Source organism: Lissotriton helveticus, chromosome 3_1 (genome assembly GCF_964261635.1).
Source record: "Lissotriton helveticus chromosome 3_1, aLisHel1.1, whole genome shotgun sequence".
NCBI lineage: Eukaryota > Metazoa > Chordata > Amphibia > Caudata > Salamandridae > Lissotriton > Lissotriton helveticus.
In genome coordinates this window covers 441,846,060-441,864,948 of record NC_136061.1, presented here as the reverse complement: position 1 = coordinate 441,864,948, position 18,889 = coordinate 441,846,060, and the positions used below count along the sequence as shown (strand labels likewise).

General features: G+C 46.8%; 1 protein-coding gene across 1 annotated transcript in view; it reads left to right on the top strand.

Annotated features, from left to right (window-relative positions):
* CPO (carboxypeptidase O) overlaps window positions 1-17,088 on the top strand; it is a 476,286-nt gene extending 459,198 nt beyond the window's left edge. The window contains exon 10 of the mRNA XM_078683635.1: window positions 15,715-17,088. Within this exon, the coding sequence (XP_078539761.1) occupies window positions 15,715-15,959 (245 nt within the window). The 3' untranslated portion in view covers window positions 15,960-17,088. The remainder of the gene's footprint in view (window positions 1-15,714) is intronic.
* The last annotated feature ends 1,801 nt before the right edge of the window (window positions 17,089-18,889 follow it).

The window sequence follows — 18,889 nt, the reverse complement described above, 5'->3', positions numbered from 1 at the left end:
TCCTTGCCCGTTTGGGGCATAATGAATACAAGGTGATTGGGAGAGAAATGTAACCTAATATAATAGATGGAGAGGGCATTAGTGTTGTTAGAGCTCTTCTTTCCAGTGTCCTTTAACAGTGAGCCATCACTGGTAGGCTCCCATTGTTCATCTTAGCGTTGGCGCTGTTGAGTACCGGCGATGGAGCAATGCGTCCAGCTCGGATCCAGATTCCACGTTGCAGGGCGAGGTTGTTCTTTCTCTGGGATCACAATCCCTTTTCCCTGTTCACTAACTAATCCATCGCTGGTACCTTAGACAGGGTACCCGCACCTTATTCTTTATCCGTGAAGTCCATCCCTACTAACCCTATCCTATCTTTGTACATTGTTCCTTCATCAAGTTGATAAAAAAAAACCTGTGAAAAAGGGGGATTTGAGGGAGCCAAAGGAAGAGAGGGTGGAGTGGGGTCAGACTGGAGATGGACCAAGGGGAACAGAGGCTCCGCACAAGTGAGCCCACAATTTAGGCCCAATGGGCTGAGGCTTCAGGCACAAGTAGACCAACAGGCTGGGAGCTTCTGGACAGCCCTTCTTTCTTTAATTCTCCTTGTCGGTGTTAGTACCGCTTCCAGCATATCTTTGCTCTGCGGCTCCACCTTGGTCGTGGTCATAGGTCTTCCACGCCTTTCAGTCAGGCTGTGAGTCCCGTCGGACCTCTCTCTTCCAATGACTGGAGGGGATTCTTGAATCTAGCAGTGAGTATAAAACGAATTTTTAGAGAACTGGCAGGGGAAGATATTACACAATTTAGTTTTCTCTCCTAAACCCAAGCAGCTGAGGAAATACGTATCATTTACTAAAAAAGGAAGATACTGTTGATACTCTGAATCTTTGCATCTGTGTATATTATTCATTCATGAACTTTCACTGTTGTGCAGGTCTACAAACACCTATAGGAATTTCTAGCGTACATATTATCTTTTGTGTCCATTCCTTTAACATTTATGGCTGTTGCAGGAAATCTAAAATTATTAATCATATAGCCTGTCAAATTCAAACTGACTTTTCCAGCAAAAAGAAACCCGTTGTTACAAAGCAAATTCCTGCAGGGCTACATTTTCTTCGAGATCTGCTAACCACAATAAAAAGTGTGATGCGTTATTATCATGGGCCTACAGGTACTCTTCCTAGTATTGTACATCATAATAGTACACAGGCTGAGTGTTGTCCCATCCTGTTAATGTTTCTTACTTTCAACTAAACATCTTTACCTCAGTACCCATTCAGCAGGGCTTAATACAACATTCCTTTCACTTTGGTTCAAATAATTTTTATAAATATTATTCTTATTTCTGCATTATCCTTTACAACCTGGCTACTTCATTAGTTAATGAAGGACTTGCGATGTCCCTACAACTAAAAAAAAACCAGGACATTTCACAAAATTAGAAGAAGGACTACGATTTTACTTCCAGCGATGAGCGTGCTCCTCAGCAGAGAATTACAGAACAGTCAATAAGAACATACATAAAAAGCAATTTTTAAACCTAGTAGCTTGCCTGTTAATTAAATTGTTTTCTTGAAACACCTGCTAACTATCCCTGTTTTGCAGAACGAGAAAAACACCTCCCACCATTTTTTTTTTTTAAATGTTTTTATTTTATTCAACAAATAGGCAAAGTCGACTCTTTTTAAAAACCAGGACATGAGCTACATTTCTTGAAATTTGCTGGGACAGCTGGTTAAAAACTGGGACCATACTGGCCAAACGGACATCTGGTCACTCTACTTATATGCAATGTGTGTGGTAACATGAACGATGGTGGTGGTGCCGTTAAGGCAATAAAAACAAAAGCCACCGACATATAGCTACCTTTTTAAGGGTCAGATTAGGGGACATCAGTCTTCTTACCCGTCCTTTCATTTTCAGCCAATTAAATGCCATCACTTTTACAGAAAGGAGGAGTAGTAACATGGCAAAATATGGTATTTTGTTTCTGTCAATTTGTTCAAACACTGTTGTGTTAAAGCCAATTAGACGTGTACTTGTGAGGTACAGTGTCGTCATTTATTAAAAAGCAAATTCACAGCATTCTGTGAAGCAATCGGCTAAGAGTGAGTCCATCCAGTTGTCATATGGAATTGATCCTAGCATGGTCATTCCTGGACAGCGTAGGTAGGCTCAAAGAGAGAGAGAGAGAGAGAGAGAGAGTGCACTACAACAAGTTATCCAGTGCACTTACCACGTAGGACAGTACAGGACAATTCGCATATTAAGCACATAAACCAAAGGCACAGTCTTTGTATACACACAATACAGAATAGGACGTGAAAATACATGTACCAAGCACGAAGAAAAACTCAGTGTTAGTTACACAAAAGGACTTTTTCATGCACGTCACGCATCTCATAGTTGACCTGAAAATACTTACTTTCGATGGCTAGACACAGGTACAGTCGTACTAATACCTACAGTGGGGTCCCCCAATCAACTGCGTGAGGAACCATAACTGTAAGTGCAGTGTCAAGGACCAGGCCAGCAGATTGGCGAATGGATATGGCAGCTGCAGCTGCTGCTCTCAAGCAGCTGGGTAGTGCACAGGCTACAGGATCTAGAACTGCAGAAAAATATGCACAGGGGTGTTGTCTGTCACCAAACCACTGTGTTAGTACTGACAATGCGCAACCATTATGCTCGTGTACAAAAAGAGTGAAGGGCTTCTGATAACTAGGGGTGTCTAGCACCGGGGCCGAACACAAGGCTGTTTTCAGTTCTTCAAATGCATGCTGGCACTCATTTGTTCAAGGGAGTGGGTGGGGAACATCTTTAAGTGTGAGGCTCAATAAAGGTTTAATGAGTAAAGAAAAATTGGGTATCCACTGGCGGCAGTAGGAGGTGATACCAATAAAAGCACGTACCTCTTTCTGTGTTTTTGGTGGGGGCATCTTACTGATTGTTTGTATTCGTTCAGGGGTGAGGCGGCGTCCCTCCTTCGACAGGAGATGACCTAAATAGGTCACCTCATGTCGACAATAGAACTCTTAGTTGCACCAGTGTCGACCAAGAATTTTTCCGTTGAGCCCAGTGTTATAGCATGAACATACGGTCCCTTTTGGTCAACAGGAATAGGCACGGGTCCCTTGTCTTGTCCTTAGCAATCCTAGTGGGACAACAACCCAGTCCCTTCTTCAGGCTCATAATCCTCAGTAAAGTAATTGCGGTCCTCATAATTAGCGGTATCAAATCTATTCTCTGTCATAAGGGAGTGCCTGTCCTGTAACTGTGTTCTAGGTCTGCCTCGGCCTCGTCCTCTCTGGGGACGTTGTCCTGTGAAGCGGTCAGCGGGGGAAGAGTTGTTCTGGGCCAACAAGGGACACTCGTCGTGCCAATGACCCTCCTGGCGACAATAAGCGCACTGGTTGGGTCCCCGTGGTGGGCGAGGAGTCACGGGGGCACGTTTCAGGGCAATTCGCTGAAACTTAGGGGCACCTCTGTTTTGGGTCCGGGTCGGGTATGCTTGTTGGAGTAAGACCTTTGTCTTTAAGTCTTTAGACTTTTTATCCGTTCTATCTCGCTCTTCATTCTCCCTATTCTCATAGTACTGGGTCATTGTCAAAATGCCAGATGGGGTGGAAATGGGCCATGCACTTTCTGACATTTTGAGCTTAGTCCCAAGTTCTGGCAACAGATTAGACACAAATTTATCCACAAACAGTCGCCGTCCCCCTTTTGAAGTCATGTCATGTCCACTATAGTCTTTGAATGTGCTTTCGAATTGTGTGAAAAAGTCAGAGACACTTTCATCTTTCTTTTGTTTGCAAGCAGCTGATCTGTCCCAATTAATACGGTGGGGTGTCAACATCTTTTTCATGGCAGTAAGTATCTGGGCTGGAAGGGCCAAGATCATGGGATCTGCTTTCTCACCACCAGTTCGAGCTCTGTCAGCTTCCTCAAATTCCTTCACGTATGGCCAAATTCTGTCTGATCATTATGGCGTATTTTGGACCATACTTCCCATTAATATATCTATGTCTGCTAAAGTCATTACGGAAGATTGGAGTGTCTGAGTCAATTCCTTATAATAACCTGCTGCATTTTTACGTGGGTCAGGCAATTGGCTTTTGAGTTGGAGGACGTCAGACCTTTTCCAAGTGACATGAACCCACATCTGCCTAAAACCTGTCGGTATTTCAGGGTTTCCATCTATGCCAGCAACGCGGTCTCTCCAAACAGGCTGTCCCTCCCTCATTGGGAAACCCTTATTTAACGAAACACTAGATAAGGAGTCTCTGTAGGCTACTAACGTGATTAGATCGCATAATAGTGCTGGGCCCTGAATGTCCCCTTTTTCAACCCTATGGCGAAGGTCAGACAGACCTAGGGTGGACCTGACTCTACAAAATCCTCCCACGTTTGGATCAGTATGTCACACATTTCACAAAAAATGTCAATCTGTTGAATTCGTGTCCACTAACCCTGGGCGTAGTGGGGCTACGCGAAGCTTCATGAAGTGGGCATGAATCTACGCCCACCCACGCGCTTCACGTAGCCCCACTACGTGCCGCCCGCCTCCCTCCCTCCCTCTTTTACACCCCTAATTTGGATTTTTAATAGGTTAAAAAGTATAGAAAAACACCTACCTTTTATGCGGCGTCCCGGGGCTCCATCTTCTTCTTTGCGCCGACTTCATCCAAACCAAATGCGCATGCGCGGGCGCCCGCGCATTCGCATTTCTCGCAAGAAATGCGCGGCCGCCCGCGCATGCGCATTAGGTTGGATGAAGTCAGCACAAAGAAGAAGATGAAGCCCCGGGACGCCGCATAAAAGGTAAGTGCTTTTCTTTACCTTTTAACCTATTAAAAATCCAAATTAGGGTTCTAGAAGAGGGCGGGACGGAGGCGGGCGGTGGGCAACTTCGATCCGTCCACGGGTGTGTGTAGTGTTGCCTACTACGCCTACTTTGCAAATCGCGTAGTAGGCGACACTACGTGCACTCCGTGGGCGGAGCGAAGTGCTCTGCCCAGGGTTAGTGTCCACTGATCCATTGTCATCCATATATCCTAAGCGGTGTACATAGTGTTATTTTCCATCCACATACGAGCTTGTTAACTCATAGCGAGTCGTTTCTGTGTACTACCTATCAGTCTGCGCAAGGTGCGTCGTCTGGGAGTGGGTGGCCTATGCGGAGTTACATAAGGGATATAATCACGGACCACTGACCAGGCATTCGCTAATAGCCCTGCACTGGGGGAAGGTGTCGGATGAGATTCCTGGGATGATTTATGGTCCTGGTTCAGTATTCGTACCATTGATACGACAATCGACAGGAGGGCTGAGAGATTTCCCTTGCCAGCCGGTATGAGAGGACGTGGCTGGTTAAAGTTTCCATAATGAAGATGTCCAACACTGGTGCGGTTGACAGAGTGGTGAGCCCTGATGAATCTGCCATAATGTGTATAAGGCAGTGAAACATGTTGGTTACAGGTATTGGTATGCGACGTTAAGCTACCAGCCTTTTTATTTCACCAGTACACACCAGATCTAGTAATAAAGTTGTACCATTGGTGTGTCTGCTGATTTTACTCACTTCTGTTGTCACATCAGGGAGCGATTCCTTGAGCTTCTTGTCTTGCACCTGTCCTTTTGCACAACACAGATGGTTTTGTTTTGGACACCTTTCTTCCTTCATTTTATTTTTAAAAGGAATGGCGACCGATGATGAGAAAGGGGAAAGGGAACTGGTAACATCTGCCAAGCGCCCCGAGGGTTGTTCGCCCGTGAGGTGCCTTCCTTTTCACCACACATTTTCTATTGTGTTTATTTTCAAGTGTGGGTGGATGTACTGTCTCAGTGGAGCAGACATCAGTGGATGTGTCGAGTTGAATTCTGCCCAGGAATCTCCCGTTTGCAGTTACAAACAACGGTTTGATTTGGACGGTTAGGCACAAGAGAGAATACACCTCACTATATATAGAGAGGGGGTGAGTCTGGATCTAAATAGTATATTTTTTCCAGTAAACAGTGTTTGGATGCCTATTAGATGAATGCTAACCAACGTCCAGGGTACAGGGATTTTTTGGTATTGAGGTCTTTTGAGTGGAGGGCTATCCCGTAGGTACCCTTATTTTCCTCTTGGCTCCTTTTTGTATTACACGTCGGATGACTGTCAACAAGAAATGAGTTGGTTGCAATGGGAGTTGAAGGCATATTATGTTGGACAGGTACGGGACCAGTGGAAGGTGCAACAAGAGGAAAAGAAGGGTGGACTGGCATGGGTACAGTGGCCTGAACAGTCGGGGCGTTGGGAACAAGAGGCTGAGGAGCCGGACAAACCAGGGTATGGGCAGGGGCAACAACTGGAGCAGTCGCGGGGTCAATTGGGTGGGATTACTATACCCTCTCCTATTCTCTGTTTACCATTATTCTGGGCTTTCTAAATCACACTCATAAGCATTACTTTAGCTTCGTTCTTTTAGAGTTTGATTTCTTTCTGTTTGGACCCCTTGCGCCAAACCCAAAAGGAATCAAGCATCGCAGGCCTAACCTTTCTCTGAAATAATTTCTCCTCTAAATTATATAATACAGGAGGCTCAAAACTACTATATATTGGCCATTGCAATTCAGTATTACCTTTTGTATATTTGTGACTTCATGATTAGGGGTCCCCAGAGGAGGAATCTGACAAGATTCCTCCAATGTGGAGTGCCGTGTACAACAACAACAATACCATTTCCGGAATTTACTAAGTACAGGCATCTCTAGATGTGTATCCCAGATCCAAACGTCAAAGGGTACAACTGAATATTTACAGCCTATAACTGTACTTACCCTTTGGCTTCGGCTTTTGCAAAAGTCAAATCAAATACCAAAATCAAAATTACATTTTCCAAAGAAGTGGGCCACTCCCACTCTTACCTGACCGTTAATCTTCCATCACACGGCACGTGTCACAAAGGTCTCGATCTCCAAAGACTAGGAACCGGAACTGGGGCGTCAGTCAGGGCCGCAGTCAGGTAGCCCACAGGAAGGAGGAATCATGCAATCGGAGACCTCGGCCCCACAAAGACAATTTTCAGCCAATGTAGTGGCGCGCCTCCCTTGGAATTCGATCACGGACCCCTCACGACCACCAGGCTTGATGACGACCACCGAAGATGCCCCACGTTGAGGCGCCAGATTGTAGAACCGGCTTTTTGGAGACCTCTCCCCCACTAGCAGAGTCAAAGCCAGTGGTGCAGGGCACACCTTAGAATCTACGGGTTCTCCTTGTTCAAGTCATACATTACCAAAGAGACCAGGACAACCAGCCAAGGAGGGAAGTAAGTTATTTATTAGCTCGAGCTAAGGACAGAGGTCCCAGAATGGTACAAAGACAATTCTACGGAGACTGCTGTTTTACTCCACAGCTTACACATATTTATAGCGCTAGCCATGCCCATTTGTACAATACACAGTTCCACATTTTGATAAGTTCCTCATTCTGACAAGTTCTTCGTCAGTCTTGTGGTGCAATCGTGGTTAGGGGACATCTGTTCTCTGATTGCACAATGTCCACAGCCTCGGGCTCCCTTGCTCAATGGTGTGGTCACAGGGCACAGCCCCGTGCCGTGCTTCTTCTATTAGTTGGTGTGGTCACAGTGCACAGCCTCGTGCTTCCTCTATCAGTTGGTGTGGTCACAGGGCAGCTGGTCGTGACAGGTTGAGTTACCAACAATAGACAGGATGTGGCTGAGTCTCTGGCACAACTGGGGGGTGAGGCACCTAGGCAGCTTCTCGGAATCGGCTCGACCTCAAGGAGCAGGGAGGGTTCTGCAAGTTTCAACAGGGACTTGGAAAGCAATTCTTCATCAGGTTGCCGAGAGTATGGCAACACAAAATGGAGTCATGTGGGTTATTTTAAAATACAGTTCAGCACTTCCCCAGGGATTACCTCGGGACCCTGGAGACATACCGACAGTGACCACCTCGAGCTAGGCATGGCGCAAACTATCGCGAGTGACTGGATGCGGCTCCTTATAATCCTCTGAAATTCCCATAGCACACAATTTATGGCTCCCTATCACTGGAGAGAAACTAGTTTTGCAGGTGCTCACATCCCACTCCATGACAAAGTTTAGCGACTTGTTCCCGAATGGACATGTGTTTGACAGTGTGAGGGTGAATCATGGAGCTGGACTGACTTTTATGGATCAGTTTTTTTCAGTAGGGGGTGTAGGGCTCTGCGTGCTACAATAGCGGGATATCCACTGGAACCTCAATCCTTTGAACCAATCTCTCTCTTAATCTCTAGTTCGGATGAGACTCGACTGATCTCTAAGCTGTATAAGGCCAGCATGACTTTGTTTCCAAGCCGGGACACTAAGACTCGTGCGGCATGTGAACACGATCTTGGCCATCCTTTTCTGGATGACCAGTGGGGGTACTGTTGTTCGCAGGTCAGAGAAGTCTCCCTTAATAGTAGGCATAAATTAATTAATTTCAAATATTTGTGGAGAGTGTATATGACGCCAGCTAAACCGCATCCGATTGACTCAACCCAGCCTCACAACTGCTGTAAATGTGTCAGTCCCTATGCTGACTTTCCTCACTTTACATGGACTTGCCCCAAAATAGCAGAGTTCTGGACAGCCATTTTTGAACTCATATCCCGAATGACATCATTGGTAATAGACCCCTCTCATGAGGTCGCCCTCCTGGGCTACGTTTATAATATGCCCAAGACACAATGTACATTTGTTGTGCTGGTGCTGCTTTTGGCTAAACGGGACATAACCATAAGAAGGGGTGGCAAACTGCTCCCGACCTCTACTGCATGGCTTGCTAGTCTCACCTATTGCAACACTAACTGTGAATTATATGCAACATTGATCCCTCCCAAGTCTCGTCCAAAAGATATATGGGATCCGCTCAAGATATATTTACAGAGCCTGGAACAGGTTGCTCCTAGTCAGACTCCAGATGGTACAGTACCTACAGGCATGGATTGAAAGATGGGGACATTTTGACTTTATTGTATAAATGTTTTGCATATCCTCTTGAGCATGGTCTAGCCTGCTAGATAGACTACAGCACCATAGGCAGACATGAACAAGTACTGGTCAGATATTTTATAATTTTGAGTCACATTGTGATATACTTTTCGAGAGTGTCTAAGCACATTGTCACTAAATGTGTCGAATTCTTACTGTATTTGTGAAGGAACAAACTGGGGATATTGCATTGCTTTATATATGTCGCAAAATGATAAATAAAGTTTAAAAAAAAGAAAGGGACGATTGGGTTGCCCACTCTCTTTTTCTGTACATTAAATAAGGTACATCCATCCTGTCGCAAGGAGAAAGCTGTGAAAACTATTGCATCATTGTTTTCACGCAGTGATGCAACAGTTTTCATAAATGAGGCCCATAGTGGTTAGATCTACCTGCAGCCAATCCCGTACTATGGAGCGTATTAAAAACTAATTGCCTGCAAAACTTCCACAACCATAGAAAAGAGCCTACAAAATCCTGCAATATAACAAAACTATGTGGGTAGATTTACATACATTTTGCACGAGTTTAGCGTCACAAATGTGACACTAACCAGCGTGCAATTTTTTTTTGCTATTTATTTCCCAGCGCAAAACTTGTTTTGCTTAAAGTCACACAAAGCAGCGTGAGTAGGGTGACCAACTGGCATTGGTGGAAATTCAGGACGGCGAGTGTAAAAATTCAGGACAAAGGGTCAAAATTCAGGACACAAATTCAGGACAGGAGGTCAAAATTCAGGACAAAACTTCAGGACAATAGGTAAGTTTTACAGACACATCAGAGGTCGCGCAATAGTATATAATTAAGCCCAGCCATTTCCAAACATATTCAACCATTTGCAAACCTATCCATCATGTATCCTTCCATCTATCATTTAACTCATCCATCCCTTCATCCATCCCTTCATCCATCCCTTCATCCATCCTTTCACTCATCCATCCATTATCCATCCATCCACCCTTTCACCCTATCCATCTGTACACTTATCCATCCACTCTTCAACCCATCCATCCATTCACTCATCCATACAGCCATTTACCCTTTCACCAATCCAGCCATCCTTTCACTTACTAATCCTTCCACCCATCCACTCTTTTAGTCATCCATCCATCCTCCCGTTCTCTCTCCATCGACCCTTTCACTTAGCCATCCTTCCTTCCATCCATCCATCCACCCACCCACCCATCTACTCATCCACTCATGAATCCATCCATTGACCCTATCATCCATCTATCATTTCACTCCTTCACACATCTATTCATCCTTTTGTCCATCTACCCTCCCTTTCACTCACTCATCCATCCTTACATCCACCCTTTCACTCATACTTACATTCATTCACCCTTGCACTTATCAATCCATCAATCTATCCATCATTTCACTCATCCACCTACCCACCATCCACCCACCCACTCATCCATCCTTTCACCCACCCACCCACCATCCAATCCACTCATCCATCCTTTCACCCACCCACCATCCACCCACTCATCATCCATCCTTTCACCCACTCTCCATCCATCCATCCTTTCACCCACCCACTGTCCATCCATCCACCCAATCATCCATCCATCCATCCTTCCCCTCATCATCCATCCATCCATCCTTCCCCTCATCATCCATCCATCCACCCACCCACTCATCATCCATCCATCCATCCATCCTTTCACCCACCCACTCTCCATCCATCCATCCTTCCCCCACCCCCTTATCATCCATCCTTTCACCCACCCCCTCATCATCCATCCATCCCCTCATCATCCATCCATCCTTCCCCTCATCATCCATCCTTTCACCCACCCCCTCATCATCCATCCATCCCCTCATCATCCATCCATCCCCTCATCATCCATCCATCCCCTCATCATCCATCCTTCCCCTCATCATCCATCCTTCCCCTCATCATCCATCCTTCCCCTCATCATCCATCCTTTCACCCACCCCCTCATCATCTATCCATCCCCTCATCATCCATCCATCCCCTCATCATCCATCCATCCTCCCCCTCATCATCCATCCATCCATTCCCCCATCATCCATCCTTCCCCTCATCATCCATCCATCCTCCCCCTCATCATCCATCCATCCATCCTCCCCCTCATCCTCCATCCATCCTCCCCCTCATCATCCATCCATCCTCCCCCTCATCATCCATCCATCCATCCACCCTCCCCTCATCATCCATCCATCCTCCCCCTCATCATCCATCCATCCTTCCCCTCATCATCCATCCATCCATCCATCCATCCTTCCCCTCGTCATCCATCCATCCTTTCACCCACCCATCCATCCATCCACCCTTCCCCTCCATCCATCCCCTCATCCATCCATCCTTCCCCTCATCCATCCTTCCCCTCGTCCATCCATCCTTCCTTCCGCTCATCCATCCATCCTCCCCCTCATCATCCATCCATCCTCCCCCTCATCATCCATCCATCCTTCCCCTCATCATCCATCCATCCATCCACCCTTCCCCTCATCATCCATCCATCCTTTCACCCACCCATTCATCCAGCCATCCTTCCCCTCCATCCATCCCCTCATCTATCCATCCTTCCCCTCATCCATCCATCCTTCCTTCCACTCATCCATCCTCCCTCTCATCATCCATCCATCCATCCTTCCCCTCATCATGCATCCATCCTTTCACCCACCCATCCATCCCCTCCATCCATCCCCTCATCTATGAATCCTTCCTCACATCCATCCTTCCCCTCATCCATCCATCCTTCCTTCCTCTCATCCATCCATCCATCCCCTCATCCATCCATCCTTCCTTTCATCCATCATCCATCCTTTCCCTCACCCATCCATCCATCCATCCTTCCCCTCCATCCATCCCCTCATCCATCCTTCCCCTCATCCATCCATCCTTCCCCTCATCCATCCATCCTTCCCCTCATCCATCATTCCCCTCATCCATCCATCCTTCCCCTCACCCATCCATCCATCCATCCTTCCCTTCCATCCATCCCCTCATCCATCCTTCCCCTCATCCATCCATCCATCCTTCCCCTCATCCATCCTTCCCCTCATCCATCCATCCTTCCCCTCATCCATCCATCCTTCCTTCCCCTCATCCATCCATCTTTCCCCTCATCCATCCATCCTTCCCCTCATCCATCCATCCCATCCATTTATCCTTCCCCTTCATCCATCCATCCTTCCCCTTCATCCATCCATCCTTCCACTCATCCATCCATCCTTCCACTCATCCATCCATCCTTCCACTCATCCATCCATCCTTCCCCTCACCCATCCATCCATCCCCTCCATCCATCCTTCCCCTCCATCCATCCATCCTTCCCCTCATCCATCCATCCTTTCCCTCCATCCATCCATCCTTCCCCTCATCCATCCGTCCTTCCCCTCCATCCATCCATCCATCCATCTCCTCACCCATCCCTCCATCCATCCCCTCATCCATCCATCCTTCCCCTCATCCATCCTTCCCCTCGTCCATCCATCCTTCCTTCCGCTCATCCATCCATCCATCCTCCCCCTCATCATCCATCCATCCTCCCCCTCATCATCCATCCATCCTTCCCCTCATCATCCATCCATCCATCCACCCTTCCCCTCATCATCCATCCATCCTTTCACCCACCCATTCATCCAGCCATCCTTCCCCTCCATCCATCCCCTCATCTATCCATCCTTCCCCTCATCCATCCATCCTTCCTTCCACTCATCCATCCTCCCTCTCATCATCCATCCATCCATCCTTCCCCTCATCATGCATCCATCCTTTCACCCACCCATCCATCCCCTCCATCCATCCCCTCATCTATGAATCCTTCCTCTCATCCATCCTTCCCCTCATCCATCCATCCTTCCTTCCTCTCATCCATCCATCCATCCCCTCATCCATCCATCCTTCCTTTCATCCATCATCCATCCTTTCCCTCACCCATCCATCCATCCATCCTTCCCCTCCATCCATCCCCTCATCCATCCTTCCCCTCATCCATCCATCCTTCCCCTCATCCATCCATCCTTCCCCTCATCCATCCTTCCCCTCATCCATCCATCCTTCCCCTCACCCATCCATCCATCCATCCTTCCCTTCCATCCATCCCCTCATCCATCCTTCCCCTCGTCCATCCATCCATCCTTCCCTTCCATCCATCCCCTCATCCATCCTTCCCCTCGTCCATCCATCCATCCTTCTCCCCTCATCCATCCTTCCCCTCATCCATCCATCCTTCCCCTCATCCATCCATCCTTCCTTCCCCTCATCATCCATCTTTCCCCTCATCCATCCATCCTTCCCCTCATCCATCCATCCCATCCATTTATCCTTCCCCTTCATCCATCCATCCTTCCCCTTCATCCATCCATCCCTCCACTCATCCATCCATCCTTCCACTCATCCATCCATCCTTCCACTCATCCATCCATCCTTCCCCTCACCCATCCATCCATCCCCTCCATCCATCCTTCCCCTCCATCCATCCATCCTTCCCCTCATCCATCCATCCTTTCCCTCCATCCATCCATCCTTCCCCTCATCCATCCGTCCTTCCCCTCCATCCATCCATCCATCCATCTCCTCACCCATCCATCCATCCTTCCCCTCATCCATCCATCCTTCCCCTCCATCCATCCATCCATCCTTCCTCTCCATCCATCCTTCCCCTCCATCCATCCATCCATCCTTCCCCTCATCCATCCATCCTTCCCCTCCATCCATCCATCCATCCTTCCCCTCATCCATCCATCCTTCCACTCATCCATCCATCTTTCCCCTCATCCATCATCCGGCTACCCTTCCACCCATACATCCAGCTATTTACATTTTTTCTCATCCATCCTCACTCATCAATCCATCCATCCTCTCTCATTATCCATTTATTCAATCTTTCATTCATTCATTCACCCTTTCACTAATTCATCCAACCATCCACACATCCCTTCACTTACTTACTCGCCCACCTTTCCATGTTAATTTTGAGCTGAGCCCTTTTGAGAAGAGGCCCATCAGGAACTTCACCCTCGCTGCAGAAGCCATTCCAGGACTGGGACAGAAGCCACCCAGGGCGGAGACAGGATCCACCACAGGTGGGGACAGGAGCCATCACAGGCCGGGGGGGGGGGGGCAGGAGCCATCACAGGGGGGGGGACAGGATCCACCACAGGGGGGGACAGGAGCCATCCCAGGTGGGGGAAGGGGGTACAGGAGCCATCACAGGAGGGGGAACAGGATCCAACAGGGTGGACACAGGGGTGGGCATGCAGTATTCTAGTATCATCTTGGGCTCCTCGCCCCCTCCTGCACAAGTCAACAAGAAGACAGGCTCTCTGTCCAAAATGCCATCCCCACTGCGATGTACAGTACTTACAGGAGATACTCTAAGAGAACTGGTTTAACTGATTGTCTTCCTTACTTTGTTAATCAGTGTGGGTGCGATTGTGCCATTTCTTAATTTTATTACATTATAGACTGCATGTTTGAAGAACCGAGGGTTGCTTACAATTTAGTGACAGTAATTAAGCTCTGTGAAGTGAACCAGTGCTGCACAGTGTAATCAGGGCCGAGTCTAGGGTGTTTGGGGCCCTGGGTAGAAATGGAATGTGTGAGCCCCCCTCTAAATTGCAGACATGGCGCATTCAGGGCTGTTTGCATCTGAATAGATGCCCCTGCTCCTGAAGCTGCACCCCCTCCCTCTGTCACCTTCAAGCACCTCTTAACAGCTCATCAAGGGCTGAAGGTGTGAGGGTGGACATCCCGCTGTGAGTCTCCAATGCTGCTGAGTATGTGAGCTTTGGAACAGCATCGGAGTTAAAGAGGGAGGCGGGTGGAAACTGCGCCCGGTTAAAATTACGGACAAATGGCGTCCGTTAAAGAATCCTTCACGGACAACGGACAGACGGACAAAATTACGGACTGTCCGTGAAATTTACGGACGGTTGGTCACCCTAAGCGTGAGCCACTGCTTTGCGTTACTTAACGCCAAGGGGGCGTTACATGGGTGGAACATGGGCGCTCCCATGCAACCACCCATGCCTTTTGATGCAAAACCATATTTACAAAGATTTGTAGACATGTTTTGCGCCAAAAGTTAATGCCCCTTCAAAGGAGGCGCTAACAGGAGAAATGCTTTTATTTCTCTGCGCTTTTCCGACTTTGCATATGTGCTGCACAGCGCAGCACCCATACAAAGTAGCAAAAGCATTCCATTGTGTCTATTCATCGTATTTTGTACAAGAAGGGTACTCTTCCTGTACAAAACCTATGCTAGACTCATGCACACACCCTAGTTCTATGGCGACAAGGTGTGCGCATGGCGCACAGCCACTGAAATGAGCGCCGGCACAAGTGAAAGGGGAGGAGAAAGCCATATATCTGAAAATATGGCACTCTCCTGCTCCGTCCCTGTCGTGCAACCCAGCACAACCTCGTGGGGGGCTGTGCTGCATTGCGTGCCTTTTTTGTAAAACTCTCCCTTTGTATTTTAAGCCTTATGACAATCTGTTGAAAAGGAAGGTTACTTTATTTTATAAATATCCCCTTCTTAAAAGCAATGCTTTCAACACTATCCTTTTAACTTTAGCTGTGCCAGCCATCAGGGAATCTGTTTAAGGGGCAGAAGGAACATGACAAAGAATTAGAATAAGAATTTGCACTCTATGTGTTAAACAGGGGCAATGCTACGTGGGCACGTGTAGTAACCACTTATCGTCTTGTGTTTCATTTGTGTAGACCCCGCCACCGGGACCTCACAGGACTGGGTGTATGACCAGGGTGTCGAATTTGCCTTCACCATTGAGTTGCGAGATAAGGGCAAGTATGGATTTCAGTTGCCCGAGGATCAGATCCAACCCACCTGTGAAGAGGCCGTTGCAGCTGTGATGACCATCATGGAAAGTGTTGCTGAGAAAAAGTTCCCAAGCACTGAACCAATGACCACTTCCTCCACACAATGTAAGAAAGAGTCAAGAAATTAGAACTCCATCAAAATTGGAATACGCTTTTCAGGTATTGCTGGTTGACTCACTAATAAATGTACAAATCTCACACTTATTACGTAATTTTTTAGCCCTAGATAGCAGGGACTGCAAATAACTTGGTCTTGAACACTGTACAGAATGTGTCACAAACTGGAATTTAAACAAGGACTGACATGGCCAATAGGTATAGTTTTGACTGCCAGCCTTTTGGCTTTGCCAAAGCTTGTTTTGTTAGGGTTTTTGTAAAACTTCATTGTGCTGTATGCGCCCTCCACTATATAAAAAAAAAGAAAACATTTTGTCCCAAAAAAAACACCTTGACTTAGTAGTTCTTGACACTGACATGCACTACTTTGTGCACAGATGTGCTCCTTGTACAAGAGCAGAATGCTGTAATGCACAGTGAAGTTAGCAAATGGCTGAAGCGGGTCGACCCACTGCCTTATTCTGTATGCGGTATTGGGTGGAATCAAAATTTGAATGACACAACAGCAGACCAATTGATGAAGAGGATTTGCTGAAAGTCCCAATAAGTAAACATGTTAGTCCATGTAGGTTAATTTTAGTGAAATCAACAGGACTTGGCTAACACAGGACTTAAAAATCCTAATATATGAAAAAATACAGAAAAGAAGATTGGAAGTGAACAAAGTAGAGGCTGGAAACAAAGTCAAACTTTACACAATTGACTCTTCTCGTTCATAGTGTTAATGCTTAGTAAGGATTGCAGTAAAGACAGTGGGCCAATCTCACCGATAGGATCTGTGAGTCAGCTATGTTTACAGTTTTAAATTAACTGGTGCCGAAAGTTAAAAGTTTCCTACAGAGCCCACATTAATGTTTAATAGCAGTAGACATTAAAGGTATCTCTCAACTACCAGTGGAACAAGATACCTCTTGGCCCATGGGTCATCTCCATTAATGAAATGTTAGTCCAACAGTCGGGTAGCCTGCCCTTACATGTAGCATGGCTTCCATCTGATTATTAATGAGTGGCTGTGGCAGTAGTCATGGACAGTGGCTTCCAAGTGGCATAAGTGAGGTTATTTACACAGTCTGTGTTGTGAAAGGTTTTCTAAAAATCAGACTGTTAAGGAAGCATGCTTGTTAACCCCACCCACACCCATGATATTTGCCCTTAAGTCATGCTAGAAAATAACAATCTTCTTCATACGTCGCAGTCGGGCTTTCGGTCAGGTTACTCCACAGAGACTACCCTTCTGAGAGCAACTGAAACCCTACGATTAGGGGCAGATGCGGGTCATACGATGGCGCTCATCATGCTGGACCTCAGTGCGGCGTTTGACACTGTAGCGCACTCCATCTTGCTACAGTGTCACTAAGTTGGCATTGGGCTGGCTGAAGGCGTTCCTCACTGGCCGTAGCTTTCAGGTACAAAGGGGTACCTACTTCTCTGACAGCATAGCCTTAGATCAGGGGGTGCCTCAGGGCTCTGCCCTGAGCCCCACCCTGTTCAACTTATATATGGCCCCTCTGGCAGATGTGGTGAAATCGTACGGTGTGGAATTAGTATCATACGCCGACGATACCCAATTGCTCATCTCTCTATCACAAGATCCTACCGCGTCAGCTGCCAATTTTAAAGCCTGTTTGCAGGATTTGGCGGGTTGGATGAATGAACATTGCCTGAAGCTTAATGGCTCCAAAACGGAGGTACTGGTGATAGGAGGAAATGATGCAAACTGGACAAGCGACTGGTGGCCTACTTGTCTTGGCCCTCTACCTACTCCTTGTAAGGAAGCAAAGAATTTAGGCATCTGGATTGATTCCAAACTATCTTTTGATGGCCACATTCACAAAGTAGTAGGGAAATGTTTCGGGGTATTGAAGAATCTCAATCGTACCTTGGATCTTCTTCCCTTAGAGGCCAGACAAACCATGACCCAAGCTTTAGTGACTTCCTGTATAGACTACGGCAATGTGCTACTCTTGGGAACTACAGAAAAAAACATCAAGCGACTGCAGGTTCTTCAAAATACCGCAGCACGTCTGGTCCTTCGACTACCCAAAAGAGCTACTTCCAAGCCAGCCCTCACGGCGTTACATTGGCTGCCTATAAGGAAAAGAATATTATTCAAAGCGCTATTAATCTGCTACAGGATCACTGCGCACACAGCCCCTCCCTATCTGGCGGACCTAGCCCTCTGCTATGAGCCTAGCAGAACACTCCGCTCTAGAGGAACGGGTCTACTTATAACTCCTCGCGTTAAAAAAGCCAGAATGGGTGGCCGCTCCTTCAGAGTGTTAGCAGCCAATAAATGGAACTCCCTCCCAGTCAACATCAGATTAGCAGACACTGAAACGAAGTTTAGAAAAATGCTAAAAACCTATTTGTTTACCAGTTAGCTCAGCCTTTTTTTCTTTTGGTCACGGCTCTTTCTCTCTCCACAGCGCGGGGACACGCCGGGATGGCGTCACCATGCGCTCTATAAACTCCTTTAATAATAAATAATAATAATAAAAAGAGTCGTTGGACGAACTCTACTTCAGAGTAAAGTGCACATTTAAAAGCCCAGAAAAAAGAAACTCACTGCTGATGAATAATGGCTGCTAATTACCTACTGTAGAGGCTTTTTTTCGTGACTCTTTTTGATGCAAACTTACCAGTAGCTCCTCTTCACCACAGTGTTCTTCAAGAGAAGGAGCATTAAATATCAATGGGGTGACCATGCGTTCCTCAAAACCTCGGTATCATATACTGTACAAAACAAAATTGGTTCTGTCAGATAGACCAGTTAGGTAGAACATTCGTACCTTGGTTATACAATGAATCATATACAGAGTCACTTCCATGGCTAAATCCCCTACAAAAGTAGCAAAAAAGAAACATGGAGGCCCAGAGAACTGAATTACTGAGAATGATGTATTCTTACTTGATACGATTATATCAATTCAATAACTAAACA